The sequence below is a fragment of the Syngnathus floridae genome, chromosome 2 (genome assembly GCF_059516105.1).
Source record: "Syngnathus floridae isolate MCC-2025c chromosome 2, RoL_Sflo_1.0, whole genome shotgun sequence".
In the NCBI taxonomy this organism is placed as follows: Eukaryota; Metazoa; Chordata; class Actinopteri; order Syngnathiformes; family Syngnathidae; genus Syngnathus; species Syngnathus floridae.
Window position 1 is genome coordinate 14,762,522 of NC_142414.1, and position 21,910 is coordinate 14,784,431.

Sequence of the window (21,910 nt, forward strand, 5' to 3'; positions counted from 1 at the left end):
AAAACATAGCAGGTCCAAAGTGCTTTACAGAGGTAAAGGAAGAGTGATTAAGAACAAGTGAAAATGTGAAAATCAACACAAAATCCTGACATAAAAGTAGGGTGAATGAAAACATTAAAATTACAAAATAGCTCATGAAGTTAAAAAAATCACAAAATAAAAGCAAGATGTGAAAACAAGAAATGTTTGATTTATAAAAATGCATCACCATAAATTTAAAAAAACAACAACAAAAACAGTGTACAGCAGAGCTAGCAATCGACTCAGTTAAGTCCTCTGTGATAATCACAGCATTCTTAGAAATAGGTAACTATGTTAATATTTGTGTGTTATTGTTTTTTTTTTAAATATCACTGTCAATATTTGTCTTGCGTATGGTGGTTACAGTTCACATGATGTTGGATATTTGTCAGGTGAGGGACTGTCTGCAAATTTCCTGGCGTGGTTGACGTATGTGGTTAGCAAATCTGCCTTAAAGTCTATGAGCCGGTAACTTTAAACTATGTGTGTTGTTGCTACTGCAGGGAGGAATGCTACCAGGGACCTCCCCCCAGCAACAGTCAATCATCTATACTAGTCGCTATCAACGCATTGAGTTGACATGAACGACTGCCAATCCAGACAATTAAGCAATTGGTCAGTTTTGAGATGGCGGTTGGTTTAAAAGAAATTCATCAAAACTTTGGCCATTTCAAAAACTGACACCTATTTAATACCCCCCCCCCCCCCAAAAAAAAAAATTGAACAGGAATGAGACGCGGAAGTTAATGGTTTAACCAACAGAAGATTTGTAAACAATAAAGTGCCAGGGTAGTTCCGGTGGCAGAAAGTCACTGACTTGGGATGGACTGGAAGTCAAATCTCCATCATCAGCCTTTCCTCAAAGGTATGGACGGTATCAAATATTTGGTTGCAATACATTTGGGCAATCAGCTCTGAGCTATTAATCCAAGCAATAGAAATGTTCTTTATGCGTCGTTTCTTTGGTTTACTGCAAGGAAGTCATCTTGTTCTGGGACTGTGATTGTCATTACAGTTGATTAGAGCCTACCACTGGGAGTTTTCATGTTTTTCGCTCCTCACTCTTCTTGTTGGAGTAGTAGCTCTTCTGGTTGACCACCTCAGTTACTGTAAATGTGCCAACAGTGATGTTTATTCACTGCTTTGAGGACTTGCAAGGTAAGATATTAGTCTGTTCGGTTCGCATCTCATCTGTGGTTTCTTGTCTGCAAGGTTCCCTGACATTTTTCACACGGGGGTCCTTCCAAAAGTTCAAGGTGATATTTCAGTGTAGATTCTCAGTAGTCCAGGTCATTGACCGCTCTTACATGTTGCAGATTATAAAGGAAAATGCAGAGCTTGACAGCAAGGCTTGTCTTCATTTTAAGTACAAGTACAAGCTAAAGCAGTGCACCAAGTTTTATGCACTTTAGATACAATCGATCAATCAACATGTATCAAACAAGGTTTGTTTAACACAATTTAAGAGCTAATGATTATTATTTCTTGCTGTTGTGATTGTCCTTTAAACATCTGTTCCATTTATCTAGATGGAGTGATATTTGTTCAAACCTTGGAACAAGCTAAGTAATATAACAGAGAAATTGACCACAAAGTGACTTTTTCAAACATTTTCAACTAAAAACAAAAAACAAAAAAAACTCTGGATTTTAAAGATCACCTCTTGAATGTCCTTAAACCCCAACAAACTTCATTCAGTGTTTCTGCTTGCATCAGCAATTTTGACTGATTGCTGTTCCCTCAGCTTTGCCCAGTCAGGTCGTCTTTGTTGCCTGCATGTGACCCACACAAAACGTTTAGAACACAATGGTGCTCCAGATGTGTCACATGGTACACCTCACTTCACCTGTTTAGCTGCCTCCAATAAAGCTTCAGCCTCAGCCGGGCCCAACTGCTGGACCAACCTGTACAGAGCACCATCTTTGTTCTGAAGAAGTTGAAAAGGGCGATCCAACTCTTGTATTCTACCCTCATCCAGCACCTGCAAGACGGAAACACGGGTGTGGTCATCTCGCGCTCCAATTGATTAGCTACGACTAGTCAAAGTCAAAGTATGCTTTTTTTCTACGTAGCAAGAAGTCCGTCTCGACTGATTAGTTGGATGCTCACCAAGATGCGATCGCTGTCGATGATGGTGTTGAGTCGGTGAGCAATGGTGAACACGGTGCAGTCTTTGAACTCTCGTCGGATAGTTAGTTGGATCAGCTCGTCGGTCCTGCAACATTGATAACAAACATAGGCATCAAATTAATCTGCATAACAATAAACAATATCAGAATTATGATACAATACATAAATGTTTTGGTGTTCTAGGTTGAGTTGATGCAAAAATAAAAAAATGAAGCATGAAAGGTTTTTTCATCTACTTCAACTAAGTTACGCAACAGTTTGACTTATCTTCAAGTGTTCACGAAAACACTTTTTTTTTTTTTTACCCCAAATTGCTGCATTTAAATTTTTACCTCATTTTTTAATGACCAGGTGAGAGTCAACTGCATTACCTATCATGAAATCAGTGATGTTTTTATTATTTTATTTTTCATGTAATTATTTGAATTTTTTATTTCCTAATGTGGTTTGGGTAACCACAACCGGTTCCTCTCCGGCACCTGGGGTCCACATTGGCGGTGGCCTCGTCAATGACGAGAATACGGTTTTTCCTCAGGATGGCTCTGGCCAGGCACACCAGCTGCCTCTGACCTACGCTGAAGTTGTAGCCACACTCAGCCAGAACCGTCTCCAACTTTGTGGGAAGTTCTTCCACCATGCACTTTAGCTGGACCTGTCGATGATGCCAGGACATGGTCAGAAAAAGTGAGTTTGTGAGTGTTTATATGAAAGACAGTCAGCATCTACAGAGGACAAGATGGATATTTGCCTGCTCCAGAGCCTTCCACAGGTCACCATCTGTATGCTGGTTAAAGGGATCCAGGTTCTTCCTCACAGTATCAGTAAAAAGCACCGGGTCCTGGTTTACAAAGACCACCAAAAAAAACCCACCATTTCAATTTTTATATCGTGTCAATGTAAGCTCATAATGAAAAGATTGATTTTTACTGAAAATATATATATTTGCACGTCAGGTGTCTTCTGTCAACTACCTGAGGTATGATGGACATCTTTTGTCGCAAGTCATGCAAGCCCAACTCAGAGGTCAACACGCCATCAATGTAGATGTTCCCTTGTGGCTCCGCCAGGCGAAAGAGCGCCGCCACCAAAGAGCTTTTCCCGGCTCCTGTCCGACCCACAACGCCCACCTGAACAATGGAACACTCTTACTGGGTAACCTTTCCTCTTGGGGTCTCAATGGAATTGACTCTTTGGGAGATTTGTCTCACCTTCTCGTTAGGGCAGAAGATGGCGTTGATGTCCTTGAGGATAAGAGGGCTGTCGACGCTATACGACAAATGCACCCGGTCAAAGGTAACCTGGCCTCGGCTGGGCCAATCGAGAGGAGGCCGCGTGCGGGTTACCCAGGGGGCTTCACTCTTTAACTCAGTGTACTCCACCACCCTCTCTACTGATGTCATCTGAGGACAATTGGCATGTGATGTTAAATCATTTGCATTGACCGTATGAGGACAATGGAGTTACATGCTGGGTAGCATATACCATGTTCTCTAACTCTGCACTTTGCCTCACGGTCCACTGGAAGTTTCCAACCAGCGTCACAGCGTATGTCAGCACAAGGCCCACTTCGCCGGCCTCCAAGCCTGACAAAAAAACACAGCTACTGTAAGTGACTCAGTAGGAGTTTTTGATTGATCAAGATTGATTCATTTTAAAAGTCCACTAGTCATTTCAGCAATATGTTTCATCCCATATACACGTACACTTTTCCATCGGTAGGTCGAGCAATCCCTAATTATTTTACATAGGGCACGCCTCACCTTACAGGAGGCTGACAAGTCTCTCTTCCATCTTTCTGCTACAGATACCCAAAGGAGATCAATTTAGCAACTTTGTGATAACATTTTGATGGCACCTGAGCTGCAGAAATTGGTGATATGGCTTGCAAAGTATGGGCTCTCTGAGGGTAGAGCGTGTGCTTCAAAATGGAAGCGCTTCAAACTGAGGTTGTTGCATTCTATTAGTTCACCACTAGATGGCATGCACATTTGACACAGCGTTTTTAGTGTTGTAAAAAAATAGATGCAATTTGTTTGTGTGATTTTGCATTGTTTTTTAGCATTAAGCTAAGCAGACATTTTGGGCAAAGGAACGTGGATGTATTAAATATGAAATGCGCAATTCTTTTTGCTTTATGTTTAGCTTGAGCGTAAACCTCAACTTGGAGCAGCACTTAACAGCATGAAGACTTTTTTGAATAATTGTTGACTATTTTCCAAACTACTTTTGTTGTTAAGTCATTTGCATCCACTGTCCCCACATGGCTCTGATCTCAAATGTTTTGCTCTCAAGTCAAATCAAAACAATAGGGGGATTTGTATCTCAAGGCACCACTGTACTCAACGCTTAACACTGACCATAGAATACAATGTTTGAACATTCTCACCATCTCGGAGTAAAATGCACCCAAACGTTGCTATGGTGATGAAGACTGAGCAAATGCTGTCCAGTCGCAGGGCAAACCAGCGGGAGGTCATGAGGAAAAGAAACCACGCTTCTGCAATCAACGACACTTCATTGAAAACACCGTCTACGTATCATGCAACAAAAAGGAGCACGCAAGAGAAAAACCTGAGTGTCGATCCTGGTGTGAGTCAAAGGCTTTTGTCAACCTCTCCTCTCCTCCGAGTGCTCGAATGCTGCACAGTCCCTGGAGGGATGATGAAAGATGGGAGAAGACTGGACTGCGTGCTGCAAGGGAAGACGGAGCATGTTACGGAACCGGCACGGTTTACAAACCGCTTTAAAGCCTGACGTACTTGTGGATTCCAGACGTTTGATATCCCGTGACGTGGAAAGATAGTAACGCCGCAGGTAGAGGAAGGTGAAGAGCAGGGGGGCAAGGGAGACCAGGAGGAGGGGGATGATGGAAGCTGCCACAGCCAGAACGCCCAGGTTCTGCAAGAAAAGCTGCGAAAGGAAAGGTTTTTTTTTCCCCCATCAAACTACTACATCAATATTTTTTACCTCAGCCTAAGCCAAGTGATTCCCAACCACTGTGCCTCTCAAATTAGTACACAGGTGGCTTTATGTGACCTTTGACACATTTTTTATGCTGATTTAAAAAATGTCCTTAGCTTTATTTTTCTTTTTTTTTTTAGCATTATATTGCATTATATTGTGTTAGAAAATGGATGTGCTAGAGATGAAACGAGGGCAATTCGAAAATCAGCGCAAACAATCTGGAAAAGTTTACTTGGCTAAAAAAAAATGCAAAAAATTGTTGGCCGATATTATTATTATCTTTTACTTTTTAATGATGCATCTGTGATGATGTATCCATGCCAGCGATGTATAGTTCAGGCATAGTGGGACATTTTTTCATAATAAGCGTTTCAAGATTTCATCTGCTATACTTGGTGGTGTGCCCTGAGCATTTTATATTAAAACATATGGCTCAGTAAAGGTTGGGAAACACTAGTCTAACCAGATAACTCCTCACTTGATAGAAGTCAACAAAGGTGAGTGGTAACATGGAGTCCATCTGGCTGATATCTTTGGAAAAGCGGTTGAGGATTCTTCCTAGCATGCAGGGAAAACAAGCAAATGTTTGGATCAGCTCAGAGCTGAAACAGCGCCATCATCATTCTGAGTCTTAGATGAACTGTCAACAGGCCACATGTGACCCGCTTCCCTTCGAAAGATTACATTTCCAATTTTCACCTATGGGGTTGACGTCAAAGAAGCGGACTGGGGTGCGGAGGACAGCCTTGAACATGCGGTTGTGCAACGTCTGAGTGGATCTCACTAACCCGTGGAAGATCACTAAGCTCCTGGCATAACCCAAAATCACGGCGGCTGCAGTCAAACCTGCCCAAGACAGGAAGATGACCAAGGTTGTGTTACTGTCGGCTAAAAATTCGCACATCATGATAACAATACTAGTGATAGAGAGTCAAATCTTGCAGCAGACATTTTTACATCACACAGCTCTATTTCCACATTCTCAAAATGATTGACAAGTGTTGCAAGTAGTTCCCGTTATTATCTTCTCCTGTGAAATACAGCCAAACTTAAGAGTGCAGACAAACGATTCCTAGGAAACAAATTACAGGGAACAATTCGTCTACAAACTTGCAAAACATGTAAAATTGGAGACAGTATCCCGAACAAAAAGACAAAGCAAGAAATTTTGAACTCACCGGAATAAATGCCGAGATAAAATAGCAGAATGTTGCCTTGGTGTAAGCCATTCTCATTGGTGCTTTTTGCAACAGTCACAACTATGTCGGTGTTATTGAGCCCATCTTTGGCCCTGTCGACAACAATATCAGCACAAGGTAACATATGAGATTTAGTTTGTGTGTGTAGGTGCCAGGCCACTGACTTACCAGAAGACCAGCCACCAGTCCTGCAGAATGTATGCAGCCTAAAAAGAACAACAATGTGTACAGTACATTAGCTGTGCAACAATACATTCAATTTATTCACTGTATCCTTTGTATGACCAAAGTAGTTCTGACTCACCTCAGCGATGACACTGAGCACCAGAATAGCCAATAAGATCAGAGGGTGACAGTGGGCAGTAAAGTACTTGACATAAACATCCCGCCTGACATTTCCTTCAGCACGAGACTCCTCTTCAGCAGCATGTGCACTCTCGACCTGTAGAAAAAGTCAATAATAAAAATATTAGAATTAAATGAAAAAATTGTTGGCATGAGGAAATAGGATTAGCTAGAATACTATTTTAAATAGCGAGCACAAACAAAATAATACGAGCACTGTCACCAACGTTTTAAGTAGGAACTTGAAAACAGACTTGTTTTTGCCATTTCTCAGGAGGTGATCTGCTTCTCTTTGCTCTTGTCCATAAACAATTGTACACCGCTTTGCACAGGCAACTCAGTCACATTAAAACAAAGGAGAAAGTTACCAACAGCTTTTGACTGCCCACTTTTTGAAGCCAAATGTCTTAACCTCATTAATTCCAAACTTAAAGAAAATCTGCAAATAGGCAACTATGTTGCCTGGATATAAGCAATATATGGAATTCTGCTACTTACAGGAAGCAGGTCAGGAGCAATGCCCTCCGGTGGCAGGAGGGTGCTGTGCGCGTAGAGTGAACTGTTCGAGTGATTTGTCTTCCTGCTCGAGAGTGACTCCTTGTCAGAGTTGGCTGACAGATATGGATATTCCTGCTCTTCCTGGGTTTTGAGCAGAAAGCCAACATCAAGGCCGGAGCTCTGCAACTCGCTGTACGTTCCCTTGGCCATGATACGACCCTTAAAGTACATAAAGAATAAGCAAAATCAGTCAGTAGCTACGTGCAATACATTTTCATTGAATCAGTTTTGAATTTAAGCTTGGTCAGAGCTCACAGTGAGCGGGTAGTACGCCATCCCGAAGCAACCATGACAGACAAAATTGTGATACCAACCTCTTTGATCACCACTATCTGATCAACTGTCCACAGATTGTGAAGCTGGTGAGTAACCAGGATGCGACACTTGTTCTTCAGCAGGCCACAGATGCACCTAATGAATTGTGACAAAACCACTCACACTTCAAAAGGTCTTTGAAAGCCATGTCAACAAAGTGCTGTAAATGATTAGACAACATAAAAATAAAAACAAATTGGCAATCATCGTCCATTTGACCGATGATTCTGGCCAATGCTTGAAGGACTATAATGACCCGATTAATTTGGTCACGATTAATCGGTCGAACCCTATTTCACACCTTCCCTATGACGCAGATTTTTAAGCGTTTAATGGGTTTTAAATTGTGCTCAAATTTTGGAGTAACCCATAATGTATGATGCACACTCACGCTTCAAAGAGATATTTTCCAACTTCGGCATCCACAGCACTCAGAGGATCATCTAATAGGTAGATATCTGCTTCCTCATACACCGCTCTGAGAACACATACATGTGAACACAATTATTCTCACAAAGTATGAAAGCAAATGCACATCTTCCCACCTGGCCAGATTGATGCGAGCCTTCTGGCCCCCGCTGAGGGTGCCTCCCTTGTCTCCAATTTGGCTCAGGTCTCCATCCGGGAGCAGCTGCAGGTCCTGCGCTCCAATAAAATGAACACAACACAATCTGCGGTGTAAGGCCATGGATGTGATGCCTCAAAGAGATATAATCAAAATGCATTCACAATGAATTGCAATCCAAACTATATTGATATAAATATTTGATTGATTCATAACGAAAAAAAAAAAGTGTTTGACGATTGAAGAGCATATCAGCTGTCGTTTGTGCAATATAAAGAAAATTCCAGATGAGGAACAGTCGTTTTTTTTCCAACGAAGATCTTTAACCTCAGCCCTTCCAATGCCGACTCACCTTCTTGAGAGCGCAGGCCTTCAGCACGCGCTCATACTTCATGGGATCCAGGCTTCTCCCGAACAGGATGTTACTGCGAATGGTCCCCGGGAAAACCCAAGGCTGTTGGGATGCGTAGCTCAGTTGACCTCTCACTGTCATGGTTCCATTGTCGTGGGACAACTCCCCCAAGATGGCACTGAGCAGTGAAGACTGGCGGTATAGATGAATCAAATCGACGTTAGGCATTGTTTTTTTGAGATGCATCAATTTGCTAAAAACGTAGCACTGTGGAACACACACAGAGTCCCGCTGACAATTATTGAACAAGCTTTAAGCTCACCTTCCCAGACCCCACTGGTCCTATCACAGCCAGGAGCTGATGTGACTTCACCGTGAGGGAGATGTTCTGCAGAGACGGTGAATCCAGAAGCTGAAAAGAATAAGATATAGTTGTGATTAAATGTGTGTGAACATTCATTATAGATGAAATGAGTATGCAATGTAGAGCTTAAATGATTTCAAAAAAGAATTGGGAGTACAAGTTTAAATTCAATTGATTTATTTCCTAATCCGCACAAGTTCAAAAGTATAGACACAGGCTCAAACGACTGCTGTAATAAGTTAATGTGTGACTGGAGGCAGGTCTTGGGTTCATCATGCGGCTCTACTCTTTTCACATACGTCTTGTAAAGAATGAATAATGGCGAAGAGGACTATCAGGAGTGTACCAATATTTTGAAAAAGTAACTTTGTTACTTAACTGATTACTTGATTTTAAAAGTAACTAAACCCGTATACAAGTTACTTCATTAGTTACAGACGTCAACAATTCCCCTCAACATTAAAATGACAACCAGTTTTTCCAATACTTTAATGGAAGTGCATTTCAACGGTAATGTTTAAGGATGGGATTTTCATCAAGACAGCCTTTTTTACTTTAAAATGTTTATATATATATATATATATATATATATATATAGTATATAGAAGAAAAGTCATACTGGATTTCACTCGACATAATTGTTTTTACCTAAACATTTTTTTTCTAGACTTCACAAACTTTACATAGATTTTACATACATACGATACAATAATAAGTATAGGCAGTCTTTATTGGCGTGACATATTTGACTGTTAATACTGTAATGGGAAAAACTTGACATTTATAATGTATATTTTTTTAAATCATAATATTAGTCTAGGTTCTAAAGGTTTGAACCTTTTTTTTGACAGCTTCAAGCCTGATTAATATCACTTCATGGTTTGAACATATTCATAGTGAAGAAATTCAGTTAAGATTGGAGAAGTGTAGATTATGATACACAAATGGGTAAAGTTGTCATTCTGGTAAGGTTGCTTTTGAATGAAGCATAAGAATCCACCTGTTTGAATCTATTGCTGGGGGCGCCATTTTGCCACTTGCTGTCGAGTCATAAAGATGCTAGTCAAAGTTGCTCAGGGCTCTTTTGGACCGCATATTATTGTAAAGATTTTTTTTAAATGGTCTATGCCAGGAAAGCAAAAATATTGGGATGAACTCTACCAAGACTGCTCAAATACAGGCAGGATTACTAGCATGCTACATGCTTGCAGGTGGCTACAAAAAGTGAAAGTTGCTACAGGATATTAGTGTTGCTATATGTACATTTGAAACTGTTGTAAACGCACAAAACAATTTTTAACTACCATATGGCCATTTTGTAACTTGGTCATTATGCATTGGAAATCTTCTAACACTGTCCTACAAACATGATAACCACAACTTCGCCTTGACCTCAGACGGAACAGGCGAGAACACGAGACACCGTTTATGCCCATAACAGATTTCAACGAAGTAGCCTATTAGCAACAGGCAGTTAAATCTGAGCAAATGCAAGCTGTTTGCACTTTAAGAATAAAAAAGTGTGTCAAGATTATAATGTGCTCATGTGGGTTGGGTAGTCAGATTTCTGAGAAAAATCTATCTTGACAAGGGAGGGGACTGTTTTGTTGATGATGTCAAGAAATAATTTTCTTTGTACACTCTTAATTCTTTAGTCCAGGGGTGAAATAATTTTTTTTCGCGGGCCGCATTGTAGTCATAGTTGCTTTCGGAGGGCCATTATGACTGTCAACCCAAATAAATGTATCAGCACCTCATATTATATACAGTAAAAGCTACAAAATAAACTGACAAATAACTCGTTTTCAAATCACACTAGTAAAAACTGGTCAAAAAGATATTTTTAAAAGTGAAGACAATTTGCAATTCTAGTAATGACACACGAATTTGATGCACAATTTGTCTTCGCGGGCCACATAAAATGATGTGGCGGGCCGTATCCCGCCCCCGGGCCTTGAGTTTGACATCTGTGCTTCAGTCTGTCCAGATTGGTATATTATTATCATTATCATTATTATTGTTATTAAGAAAATCAATAATTCAATTCAAATCAGACCAAATTGTAGTTCTTGTGGACGTTTGAACAGGCTATCAGTGATTGACAATGCACACGCTGCAAAAAAATACCACTACTGTAGCTACAGTAAGAGCGGGGGGGGAAACTCCTTGGCCACTGTCCTGAACTGACACCTCAATCGCATAGAGAGACAATGAAGACATGTGCACTGAGAGACCGTCGCATGTGACTGCGTGTGATGGAACAAATTGAGAAACAGTGAATCTACAGAACAACCCACAGCTTGTAAATGATTCACTTAACTATAGTTTGTCTTCTTTGACCCGTAACACCAGAGAGGCCACCTTTGGTTAAAGATTACTACCTAATACTTCAGATGAGCATTTCACGGAATTTCCTCGAGAGGTTAGCAGAAGACATAACGGGCTAAAGAGTACTATGTAATATTTCAGATGAGCATTCCAAGAAATTTCCTCGAATGGATAGCAGAAGACATAAAGTTCCACAAGTTCACACATTATAGTCACATGTATTCTTAAATATTGATGAAGTGATGTTTTTGGTGGAATATGAAAATATTCAGACATTTTTTTTGCTGAACGCCTTTATCCTAGGTAGACATTTGTGTTTCTGAAGGTAGTGATTGCTGCCTTCTCGTCAGGTTTCATTCAAGGTCGCAAACATTCGACAGATGTTCACTTGTACTTTTCTTGTCACAAGGGGATTTGAAAAATAAAAACGTGTTCAAAAAATCTGCAAGTATGATGTATGAATTCACAATAAGCCAGAGAAAAAACATAGTGGAGATAATCCTTTCATGCTCACTGATCTTGATTCTCATGATAAAATGACAAACGTTTTGGGTTGAATTTTAAATTGTTTGACGTGTCTTATAGGTTACACTGTGCACACAGAGAAGAATGATCTGACCTTATCCCAGTAGCATGTCAACTTCGTCATCTCGACGGTGTTTGGGTTCTTTTCCTCCAGTGTCAGTTTCCGTCTGTTCATTTCATCCAGCAGGAGAAAATTCTAGGTGGGTTACAAACAACAATGATCCTTTTGCACATGCTAAAATAACAAGTTTGACAGAATATATACAGTATAAAATACCGCACTTTTTTTCACCGAGTATAACATCAAAAATACTTGAACACGTATCGAGTACCGGCAAATGCACATTGTTCTTATAAAAGTTAAATACAACTGAATTGATGTTCTCAAAACATAAAAAAGTATGGGCTCAACTGTATCTGGGTTTCTTCCCCCCCCTCTCTCTTCTTTCTTTCTTTCTTTCTTTCTTTCTTTCTTTCTTTCTTTCTTTCTTTCTCAAAAGCTGAAAAGCTATTTTTACATGATAAGGAGTAGAAAGAACAGAAATCTGTTTTCAAATGCAGAGTAAAAGTAAAATGTCATCAGAAATATTATTCAAGTACAGAAAGTAAAAAAAAAAATAAAATAAAATAAATCTACTTAAGTTCAGTGGTAACGAAGTGTGTACACGATATTTGCCATCACTGAGTGTGTGTGTGTGACTGTGACAAACATTTTCAAGGAAAGGTTGACAATGTATAGTGATGAGTGTTACCTTGATCCTGTGAATACTGACAATGGTCTCAGACAGTTTTTCCACGGCCAGCGGGAAGAACAGCGTTACGGTGAGCTTGATGGTTCCGTACAGGGCAACAGTGACAAAGACTCGGCTGGCGCTGATGCCATTGCCCAGCAGCACGTACACCACGAAGGTGACAAACACCACGATCTTACTGCTGGCGAAGAACGACGCCATATTGAGTCCTCGCAGGTAGGAGCTCTTCATGATCTGGTTTATTTCCTTTCTGAAGATAAGAACAAACATACATGTTTGAAGCTGATCTTTTTTTTTTTACCAGAGTGAATAATATGGATGAATAAAGACAGTGAGAGAGACAGAAAGCTTTTCTATTTTGTTTTTTATATATACAACTTTCCAAAAAAGTCAGTTTTTGTGAATTGAAATATTTGTGATGACAAAACAAGGTCATCAATTTATCAATTTGAACCCGTTGAGGGTCACATATACACATGTCAAAAGAATGACAAACGTTTGGATGTGAACGCTTGCCTCTCGGCATTGACTCCACGTGCAATTTATTTCATACTCAATAGCAAGAGTGAGAATGTTATCTCTTCAGTTAAATTTTTGTGACTGTACAGAGAGCTCATGCAAAGACGCACTATCTCAAAGGGCCAGGTGCAATCTGCAACCTGCAAGGAAACAATAGATAGCACATGCATCATTTATCAGCGGCAAACCAGATCAGTTCAAATGTTTCAAATCCCCTTTCAAGTCTAGACACTGGTTAACAAAGCACCAGAACAAAAGGGTACGCTATCATGGAACAAAGTACACAGCCAAGAAGATTATTACTGGTTAACACTCACTGGCTGGTACGCATAAATCCGCTAATGTATCAAAGCACTTTTGACTAAGTCGGCTAGATATTCATTTTATCATGAAATGTATGATATGTAGACCTGTATTAGAGGTGTGCATTTCTCCAACAAAAGACAATTTGAAAAGTATTTTCAAGTGGAACACTTGTTTAATTCTTTTTGTTTCACATTTTTTCAACAGTAAACTTCAACCGGAAGTGGCAATCAACAGCTTGCGACCAGCACACTGGGTCTCTTGTTTCTCATTTGAGTCTAAGTGGCAGAAAATCTATGCTGATTCGCTTCACTATCAGTAAAAAACTTGACTGGCATGATATCAACAGGCCTTGTTGACCATGCCTCATGACTCACTCAGCATTTAAACCCACTTACTTCTATGAGACCTTGACAGAGTAGGAATTACATGGTGGCTGATAAGTGGACTTGGATTCAAGGTCTCGCTTGAGAGCTTGACTAGAGATCGAACCATCGTCCTAGAGATATGGTTGTAGTCAGCTACTTGTTCAACCCTGAATATTTAGCAACATCAACGGACTGGAAGTCATGCCAAATCTAATGAGACACGGTCATTAAATTGCATTAAACAAACAAATTCCAAAGCTTGTACGTGAGGTCTCATGGGAACTAATAGCCTGGAAAAAAAAAAAAAAAAGAAAGGCTGACTCTTACATGTTTGACCTCATTATTTTAGGTTCACCACACTAATAGAGACACAATTGGCAAACCAAGAAAGAAAAATGCACCAAGCAAAAAAAAAGAGCTCTCTTGTGTTTACCTTCTGGACTGTGTGACTAGAGCTGAGAAGGGGCCTTCCCAAGCATACATCTTGATGATTCGGATGCCAGACACCACTTCATTCATGATGCGGATTCGACTGTCGGTTAGGACCGCTGTTTTGCTCCTGCAAAAAAAAGTCAAGTCAAGTCAAGTTTATTCGTACTATAGCCTTAAATCACAAGCAGTCTCAAAGGGCTTTTGACAATTATTCTCAAAGTATGCCCTGGTCTTAAGATCCCAAAAGAATTTTTTTTGGAGGACATATTTTTGCAGCATTTCAGAACATGGTCTGGGCATTAAATTAAGTTAGTTCTAGCATTACTTACCTGCAGGGTTGGATTTTTTTTTTTTTTATGTTAGAAATTTTCCAAGGTAAGTAACAAGAGTTAATTGCAATTTATTGGAGTAAACTCGGAAATTACACAAGTTCAGGGTGGAACTTACTGTCTTTGGGGAAAATACAGTACTGCTTTACTGGCCCCATTTACATGTTCTTTCACGAAATGTACATTCTGCCATTTGTTTTTTGATATGAGCTCGGTATGGTGGCAGTAAACTCAAGTCACTTCACAACAAGCAGCTGTTGGGTAAATAGTGAACAATTATCCGATAAAGAGGATTTAAGTTGTTTATTGCCACTACCAGGTGAAGTCGACACTCAAACTAAACACAAAGAGAATTTGGATGTGTTTAAAACCACATTTTTAAACAAAGTCTATTTATCGTAATATTAATGAAAAAAACACTAAATGTCAAAGACGGGGTAACAAACATCACTGTTGCAGCAAATTTGAATTTTTAATTGAACACAAATGGAGGAGCAACACGTGCAGACAGACAATTTAAGAATATTCACCTATTCTTTTTGTTTGTGAAAATGACTAATATTTTTCACCAGAAAGAGCAGCACAATTGAAAGGAGGCAAGAACTAGTAATTTATATGCATTCTAAAGTCACGTCTTTGTAAGCCTACTCACCTGAAGATTCCAAAAAGCTTTCCAAACCATGTTTGCACAGGCAACATGAGAAGGAGGACAGCCACCCCTGTGAGACATGAGGGACCAATTTCGTACCAGAGGAAAATGATGACCACAATTGCTTGTAGCGGTCCCACCCACAAGTAGTGCAGATTCAGCGTAATCTGCACAAAAATGACAAGCATGCAATGAAACCACGAAATGCTCGAAGGCTATTACGACCAAGTTTAAACACGCATGGCAATAGCATACCGAACAATCCGTACTACTTCAGGGTAACACGATAGCATATATCCTGCATAGAATTATAGGCCAAAGGATACACTTCATATAATAATCCAGGGGTGAACATATAAATGTAGCAAATTTTAACCAATCTGCATTTTTTTCAGTAGAGTGGTGCCTTGAGATGTGAATTTAATTCCATCAGTGACCATGACATCCACCCGCCCTTAGATGCAGCGCTTTCAATATTTCATTTTAAAGAGATTGATGCAGGAGGGAATATTTGAGTATTGTTATGTTGTCTGTATAGATGTGTTGCACCACCGTTTGTGGTCCAATATCTGCTGCTTAAAGTGCTATAACGCCACCACACGGATGCTACTTGTTAGCCCATCTGTGGCAATTTGAATTGTTTCTTAGTATTAACCAAAGCAGACCTTTTTGAAGCTAAGCCATGAGGTTTTGCAGATGTGAATGGGCGTGCGATTGGCCTCGTCTACACATATTTTACATTTCATATTTATTTGTGGTTTGTCCTGTACTTCACAAGTCTCCGGAGATTTTGGCCTTATCAAAAAAATGGTCAAGGTTTTTGAAAAGTTCAGCCAAAGTCAAGATTTGCAAATATTTCCAGAGCAGCATTTGGCTGTGCACAGTCCAGACAGATTTATTTTTGCACCATGTATCATTCTGTCATGCAACTCCAGAACGAACCACACTGCAGCACAAGCGGTTTCTGTGCTGCCTCAGTACAAGCGAGTGACCTGCTCGCTCCCAGATATGCACTTGGTTTTCACGTGACATGACAAAAAAGTCGCATTTAGAGTCACTTATTTCTTCATTTATCTATTTATTGTGTTCTATAAAGGCCTACTTATTTATTTATTATTTTTATTCTACTAGATTTTAGTCCCGCCACAATTTTTTTTTTTTTTATCTTATTTTGTCTTCCTCCAGTGTCATCTAATGGGAGACTCCACGCTGGGAGGTGTGCTTGGTCTACCCACGGGGATGACATCCTGCCGTCAGGGCAAGTGGTGGGGAGATGGGGGACTCTCTCTCGCTTTCTGTCTCTCTCCCCCTCTCTCTCTCCCTCGTTCACTACGGTGCCGAAAGGAGCCATGCACATTGGAATTGCCTTCACCAATCCAGCAACAGTTTATAAACAAGCAACACTTCAGCATATTGCAAATCACGCGAAAAGGTACTTGAAATGTTGCAGCACACCTGACCTCATCGAAACGGTTGATGTCATTTGAAAGGAGGTTAACAATTTGGCCTGTGGTAGTTTGTCCCATTGCTTGACTGCTGAGACGAAGAGCCTGAGGAGAGGTGCAAAGACACATTCATCAGTGGCGGGAAGTAAAAACAAATACTTCACTACTGTATTATCTTGCAGCAAATAGTGACAGTCATCAGAGGAGAACAAAAAAAAAAAGCATCTGCCTCATCGTTACTGACCTTGCAGTATATTACGTGACACAAGGCCACTCTCATCTTCATTCCGGTTCTTTGGACAAAATAGTAGTAGAGATGCTGGAGGATAGTCAAACCAAAGGTGGAGAGAGACATGGCACCCGCGCAGAGGTAGGCCATGCAAAGACTGCTCTGGTCCTCTGCATTATAATTCTCAAAGAACATTATTATTCTACCAAGAAGAAGTGGCTGGATGACTTTAATGGCCTCCTGTAAAAGAAAAATAGTCGCGTTAATATTTGCAGCAGTCGCTCGCTTATTTTTGGTAGGGCACAGCAAAGAGCTCTCGAGTGTTTCTAAAAATGAAATCAGCAGGATGCCATTATGTCATGTACCTCACTGCTCACTGGACTGGAAGCAGCAAATATGCGCCTGGTCTGCCGATTTAAATTTGACATTATCAAATAGGCTCTCGAAGACGGACGCCTGCTGATAGTATTACGGATGGCTTAGAAGTCAATGAGGGACTTTTCAGTTGTTGTGATGTTCAGCTTGTCTGTCACCCGTATGATGTTGCAGTTTTTTTTTTTTATGCAACCCACTTTTTTTTTTTATCCACATTTAGGACCAGCAGTGGCTGGATATTGGAACGCTGGCCACAAATCAAACCCACACTATCTCCTTGAAAATTAAGAACGTGTACAACAACACTTGCAAATGAATAAATTAGGATTCCTCATTGACCTTGAGTCACCTCATGCTGTCATAAAGCCAATCAGTGCATACCAAGGAAAAGGCAAAGATTCCCGCGACGGCGTAGGACTTCCCGTAGCACTTAATAAGGACTTTGGACAATTTGGGCTTGCGTAGTTGTTTTGTAGCCTTTTTAACCTCAAGATCCCAGAACCTGCAAGACATGTGAAAACGTTGGGTTTGTACAGGCATAAATTACATTGGAACACAACAAAGTGGGGTCAGTCACAGAGAGAGTGTCAAAATTGTGGGAACAAAACCAGCACATACCAAAATTGAAGTTTGGCCCCTTATAGCAGAAGTATGGTTGAATTCCGACTCGCACTATCCCTTTTAAACGGGTGCTGTTCAAATGAAATGAAGAAGAAAGATACCTCTGGAGGTCTTGTCCCAGTACTTCCGATTCATCTTCAGGAAGAATTGTGTAGAGGTCACTTTCCTTCAGTCGGTGCTTGCGTCCGAGGTGTAGCAAAGGACTCACCCAACTGAAAAATAAACATTATCATTAGAAGAGGGTTTTTTTTTTTTTTTTTTTAATTTACATCCAGATCCTCAAAAGAAACTTGGAAGAGAACAGAGGTCCACCAATAGGCATAGCATGGTGTGTAGAATTGTTGAGTGGTTGATCAGTGGATCTTAATGTGGGCACACCAATTGAAAGCCTTACTTTTTAATGTGCGAGTGTGGGATTTAACGCTTCTTTGCTTCAGGTGCGACCATGCTGAGAATTGCTAACCACAGGATAGACTGAGTCCCAAAACTGAGCAAACAATTATTTGGTAACTGGGTCAGTAATGTGGCATGATCTGCTCTGACCTTAATACCAAAAAGGATCATTCAGAAAAACACAATGTAATGTTCTGCCATTATCTCCACATATGAAATCAAGCAGTTTATCTTAATAAGTTATTACTTGGTTAGGAATTTTCTTTACATGAGGTTAAATGTTTCTTACAATGCTTAAAAAACAAAAGCAATAGGTGGTCATTCTTAGAAAGCTATTCCATTAAAGTTGCAGATTGCAAAGTAAAAATGAGAGCATTTCCTACTCCTACTGAAAAAAGACAAAAAAATGACAACTAAAAACTGGTAAAGTCAACAGTGGTTGAGATAATAATGATTCATTGATGAAAATTTTAGGTTCTTATAAGGAAAGAAATCAGAGGCAGCAACGACATGGCAGTGGTTTAACCAGGGAAAATTGAAGACAATGATGTGACAAATTCGCAGGAACAAAATATTGTGTTGATTGAACGTGATCCATCAGCATAACGTATAGCGTTGTTACATTCCGCTGTTGTTTCACAATGGGCGGGGCCTGTTTTGCATTTGTTTGCAGTCAGTCTTATATTTCTTTATTAGTTTTTTACAGAATATGCTATAACTGTCAAACTTTGTGGATTTTTTTTTTTTTTTTTTTTTTACTTCTAGCGCATATACAGGGATTCCAAGTGATGCAACAACGTTGACAGCCAACTTGGCTCGGCACAGCATTTTCTTGGTCGGATTTTGACAAATCTGAGTCATTCTCACAATTTTTCAGCATCAATACAGGCGGAAGGTAACTAAATGAATCCGACAGATCCAACGTCTCTAAGTCATATAAGGAAGCAGGCGGGACTGACACGCTCTGGCGTATCACTCAGTAGTGGGTGCAAAGGTCAACCCAGTCAATGACTATATGTCACATCCACAGCCAACATTGTGCAGTGCATTAAAATAAACCAGTGGCATATAGAAGACTAGACACAAAAATGGGAGGACCAGATATTTATCAAACTTTACAATATTGCTCCCTTTACCCATGATTCAAGAACTCAGTGTGGGAGCCCCGGAGGTGCACTTGGTCAGTCTTAAGATGTCCTAATATGTTTACTGCGACTGCTTACCAAATAGAATAAAATAAAATAAGCTCACTAAAATGGCAAGCATTTTGAAATTTCAACAGTCTTGCAAACAGAGTACTTCACAGCATTTTTTGAACATCAGTCAAGTCACACTTACCTGGTGGAATTGCAAGGGGGGGTTCCTTTCCAACCGAAAAAGTGAGAAGAGAGGGAAAATAAAAGAAATGCACGATCGGTGTGGGCTGACTGCAGATTGCCTATTTGCACAGTGAGTCGGCACAGCTCCAATCAATCCCAAGAAGACTGAATGCAATTCCAATTTTTTATTTCTTAGTAACCAAAAGCCTCCACGTGGACTGGGGAGAGAGTTCTCGGGACACTACTGACATTGTCCGTGAATCTGCAGCTGTGGTTGTCTTAATATTTCACTCATTTGAAACATGAAGCATGAATTGGACATTTCTGGTGATAAACTCTTTATTTATCACGCCCAGCAATAACGTGACGTCACCCACAAAATGTAGAGATCGAAGAAAGTCACCCTATCTCCCCAAATTATTTCTACCTCCTCTCGCCTCGCTACAATGGCGATATAAGAAGATGAATCGATCACTACATCATTTACTTCCGTAAACACCGTCGTCTGTTTTTGGGGCGCGTCATTGGACGTCATGCGCATGTGTGTCACATCACTTTAATTTAATTTATGTGAACGAGTACATAAAAAAATCGGATTAAAAAGAAAGGAAATCCGAATTGGACATCAAGCCCTGCTGTGTGAGCGTAAAGTAACTAGTTTGAACACCAGTGTTTCCCAGAGATAAGCGAGGAGGAGAAAATTACACTGATTGACTCAGTGGAGAAGTGCAGGTGCAAAGGCGGATCAAAATGATATATGCAGAGTTAATCCAACGAGATAATTAACTCTATAAAACAACACATACTCTGGACACCACTGAACTCTTTAAGAGTTTAAATCAATTTCCTAAATGTAGCCCTAATTTTTAATTTATTGCTCTGTTTGATTTACTCCCATCTCTGCAGAAACTGAGTTTAGAGATGAGTAAATTGGGGGTACAGAATAATGCACTGAAATGAGTAAAAAAAAAAAAAAAAAAAACAACTCTCATTATCTCATACCTTTTACAACGCTCCGCAAGCAAGTTCATTGCGCACCGTTCGTAACCTCGAGGCCGCGTATGTCGGACCGTCGAACATAACCCTTCTTACCAGGCACGTGCGCTCATAGGAGGCAGGTGAGGCAGTGCCTCACCTTGCCACCAGGGGCGGTAAAGTGCTCAACATGGTCTCCTCAGCTGTCACCATAAGTTGTTAAAAAAGGAATAATATACTAATAAAACATAATATAATAGCTGTCCTGTGGTCTACGCTTTTAATGCAATTTTGGTGTGTTTTCTATACATTTGGATCATTTTCATAGTCAAAATAGCTGTATTTCTTGTTCAAACAACAACGGGAGACGAGAATCATGGAGGCTGAGGCAGTGACAAGTCGTGCCTCTCAGGGCGTGCGTGTGAGTTTGCACCACTCACACATTGTACTGAGCGCGTGCAAACGGCGCGTGCTTGCATTCAGCGGGAAAATACGGGCCTTGGGGCAGACAGTACCTTTGCCTCAAAGATGGGGCGAGAATGAGCCTGCCTCACCAACCCCAACCCTCACCGCACGTCACTGCTTCTTACAATAGTAAACCTATTTTAAACACAATTTCAATTATATATTTTTAATTTGATCTTGTTATTAATGTTATTGTTAAGATGAACGAATACAAATTCCAAGCTCATACTTATTAATGTATTACATGAATAAAAAGTGAATTTATCTTCACTATTAACTCCAGCAGACAACGCACTTCTGAGGCACATTGACAACTTGAACCCGAACGAGCGCTGACAGGACGCTGACTTACCATACAAAAAGCTGTGAAAAGAATCCCGCATTTGCCAGAGGGTTGGGTTTCTCAATGTTTTTGTTCTCCGGAAACATTTTCCAATGAAGCAAAACTCGCAAGTGACCTCGCCGCAGCGTGCGATAACACCAGGCATGCCACAGCCATGTGAAGTTTGAGGACATCATGTAAATTGAAATTCTTGGCAGCTGTTCGCTGGGTCTCTTCGCATCTAGAGTCGTTTCCTTTAGCCGAACACATTCGAGGGCAGTTAAAAGGGAAAAACACCACAAATTGGGATTTCAGTTACCTTAATTTGGGTTAGTTGTTTGATATTCCATTCTAAATTGTAATCAAAAGCTATAGATCAGAGCTACTCGTGCGTTTCATTTTAACGAGTCATAAGAAGAAACACCTGAAGGCAACACCTTCTGCCTGCAACTTCTGTAAATAACTACGTTAGTCACCCCGGTATTTGAAAATATTTGGCGGAGTTTACCACTGAATTTCAACTCTATGATATTAGCAAAGACAGTACACAGTGAAGCGTGAAACGGTGAATTACAATGTATATGCAAGTTGCTAAAAGATTAAAGCCAGATGTTCAAGTTTCCTCCATGGGGCCACATGACATGTCACGTGACCATATCACACACTACGTTTGTTTTGATAGGAGAGCGCCACTACATGGATGGAGCTAACGACACTATCGTTATAAATATTATTAGCATGATAATGA

The 21,910-nt window shown here is 40.3% G+C and overlaps 1 protein-coding gene across 1 annotated transcript; it reads right to left on the minus strand.

The window, feature by feature from the left end:
* Positions 1 to 329: 329 nt before the first annotated feature.
* On the minus strand, positions 330 to 21,393 carry LOC148402068 (ATP-binding cassette sub-family C member 4-like). Its single transcript, XM_088368753.1, has 31 exons — positions 21,193 to 21,393; positions 17,790 to 17,900; positions 17,449 to 17,569; positions 16,708 to 16,932; positions 16,479 to 16,568; positions 15,022 to 15,185; positions 14,042 to 14,167; positions 12,419 to 12,668; positions 11,761 to 11,862; positions 8,772 to 8,861; positions 8,450 to 8,641; positions 8,078 to 8,172; positions 7,924 to 8,010; positions 7,532 to 7,628; positions 7,158 to 7,376; positions 6,619 to 6,756; positions 6,483 to 6,520; positions 6,294 to 6,406; positions 5,815 to 5,961; positions 5,594 to 5,673; positions 4,911 to 5,061; positions 4,723 to 4,842; positions 4,538 to 4,648; positions 3,634 to 3,734; positions 3,360 to 3,551; positions 3,123 to 3,278; positions 2,900 to 2,989; positions 2,631 to 2,803; positions 2,131 to 2,236; positions 1,868 to 2,002; positions 330 to 1,793 (listed from the first exon to the last, which is right to left on the minus strand). The coding sequence occupies exons 1-31, from the start codon at positions 21,357 to 21,359 to the stop codon at positions 1,776 to 1,778; spliced, it is 4,005 nt and encodes a 1,334-aa protein (XP_088224879.1). The 5' UTR covers positions 21,360 to 21,393; the 3' UTR covers positions 330 to 1,775.
* Between the last annotated feature and the right edge of the window lie 517 nt (positions 21,394 to 21,910).

What these genes read in the sequence shown, in the direction of transcription:
- LOC148402068 (XM_088368753.1), bottom strand. Translation starts at nt 21,359, where the DNA reads ATGATGTCCTCAAACTTCACATGGCTGTGGCATGCCTGGTGTTATCGC. An exon ending in GAATCTTTGCCTTTTCCTTG is followed by an intron (nt 16,933 to 17,448) that starts GTATGCACTGAT and finishes TTTCTTTTACAG; the next exon opens with GAGGCCATTAAAGTCATCCA. An exon ending in ACACCAGGATCGACACTCAG is followed by an intron (nt 4,649 to 4,722) that starts GTTTTTCTCTTG and finishes CGTTGATTGCAG; the next exon opens with AAGCGTGGTTTCTTTTCCTC.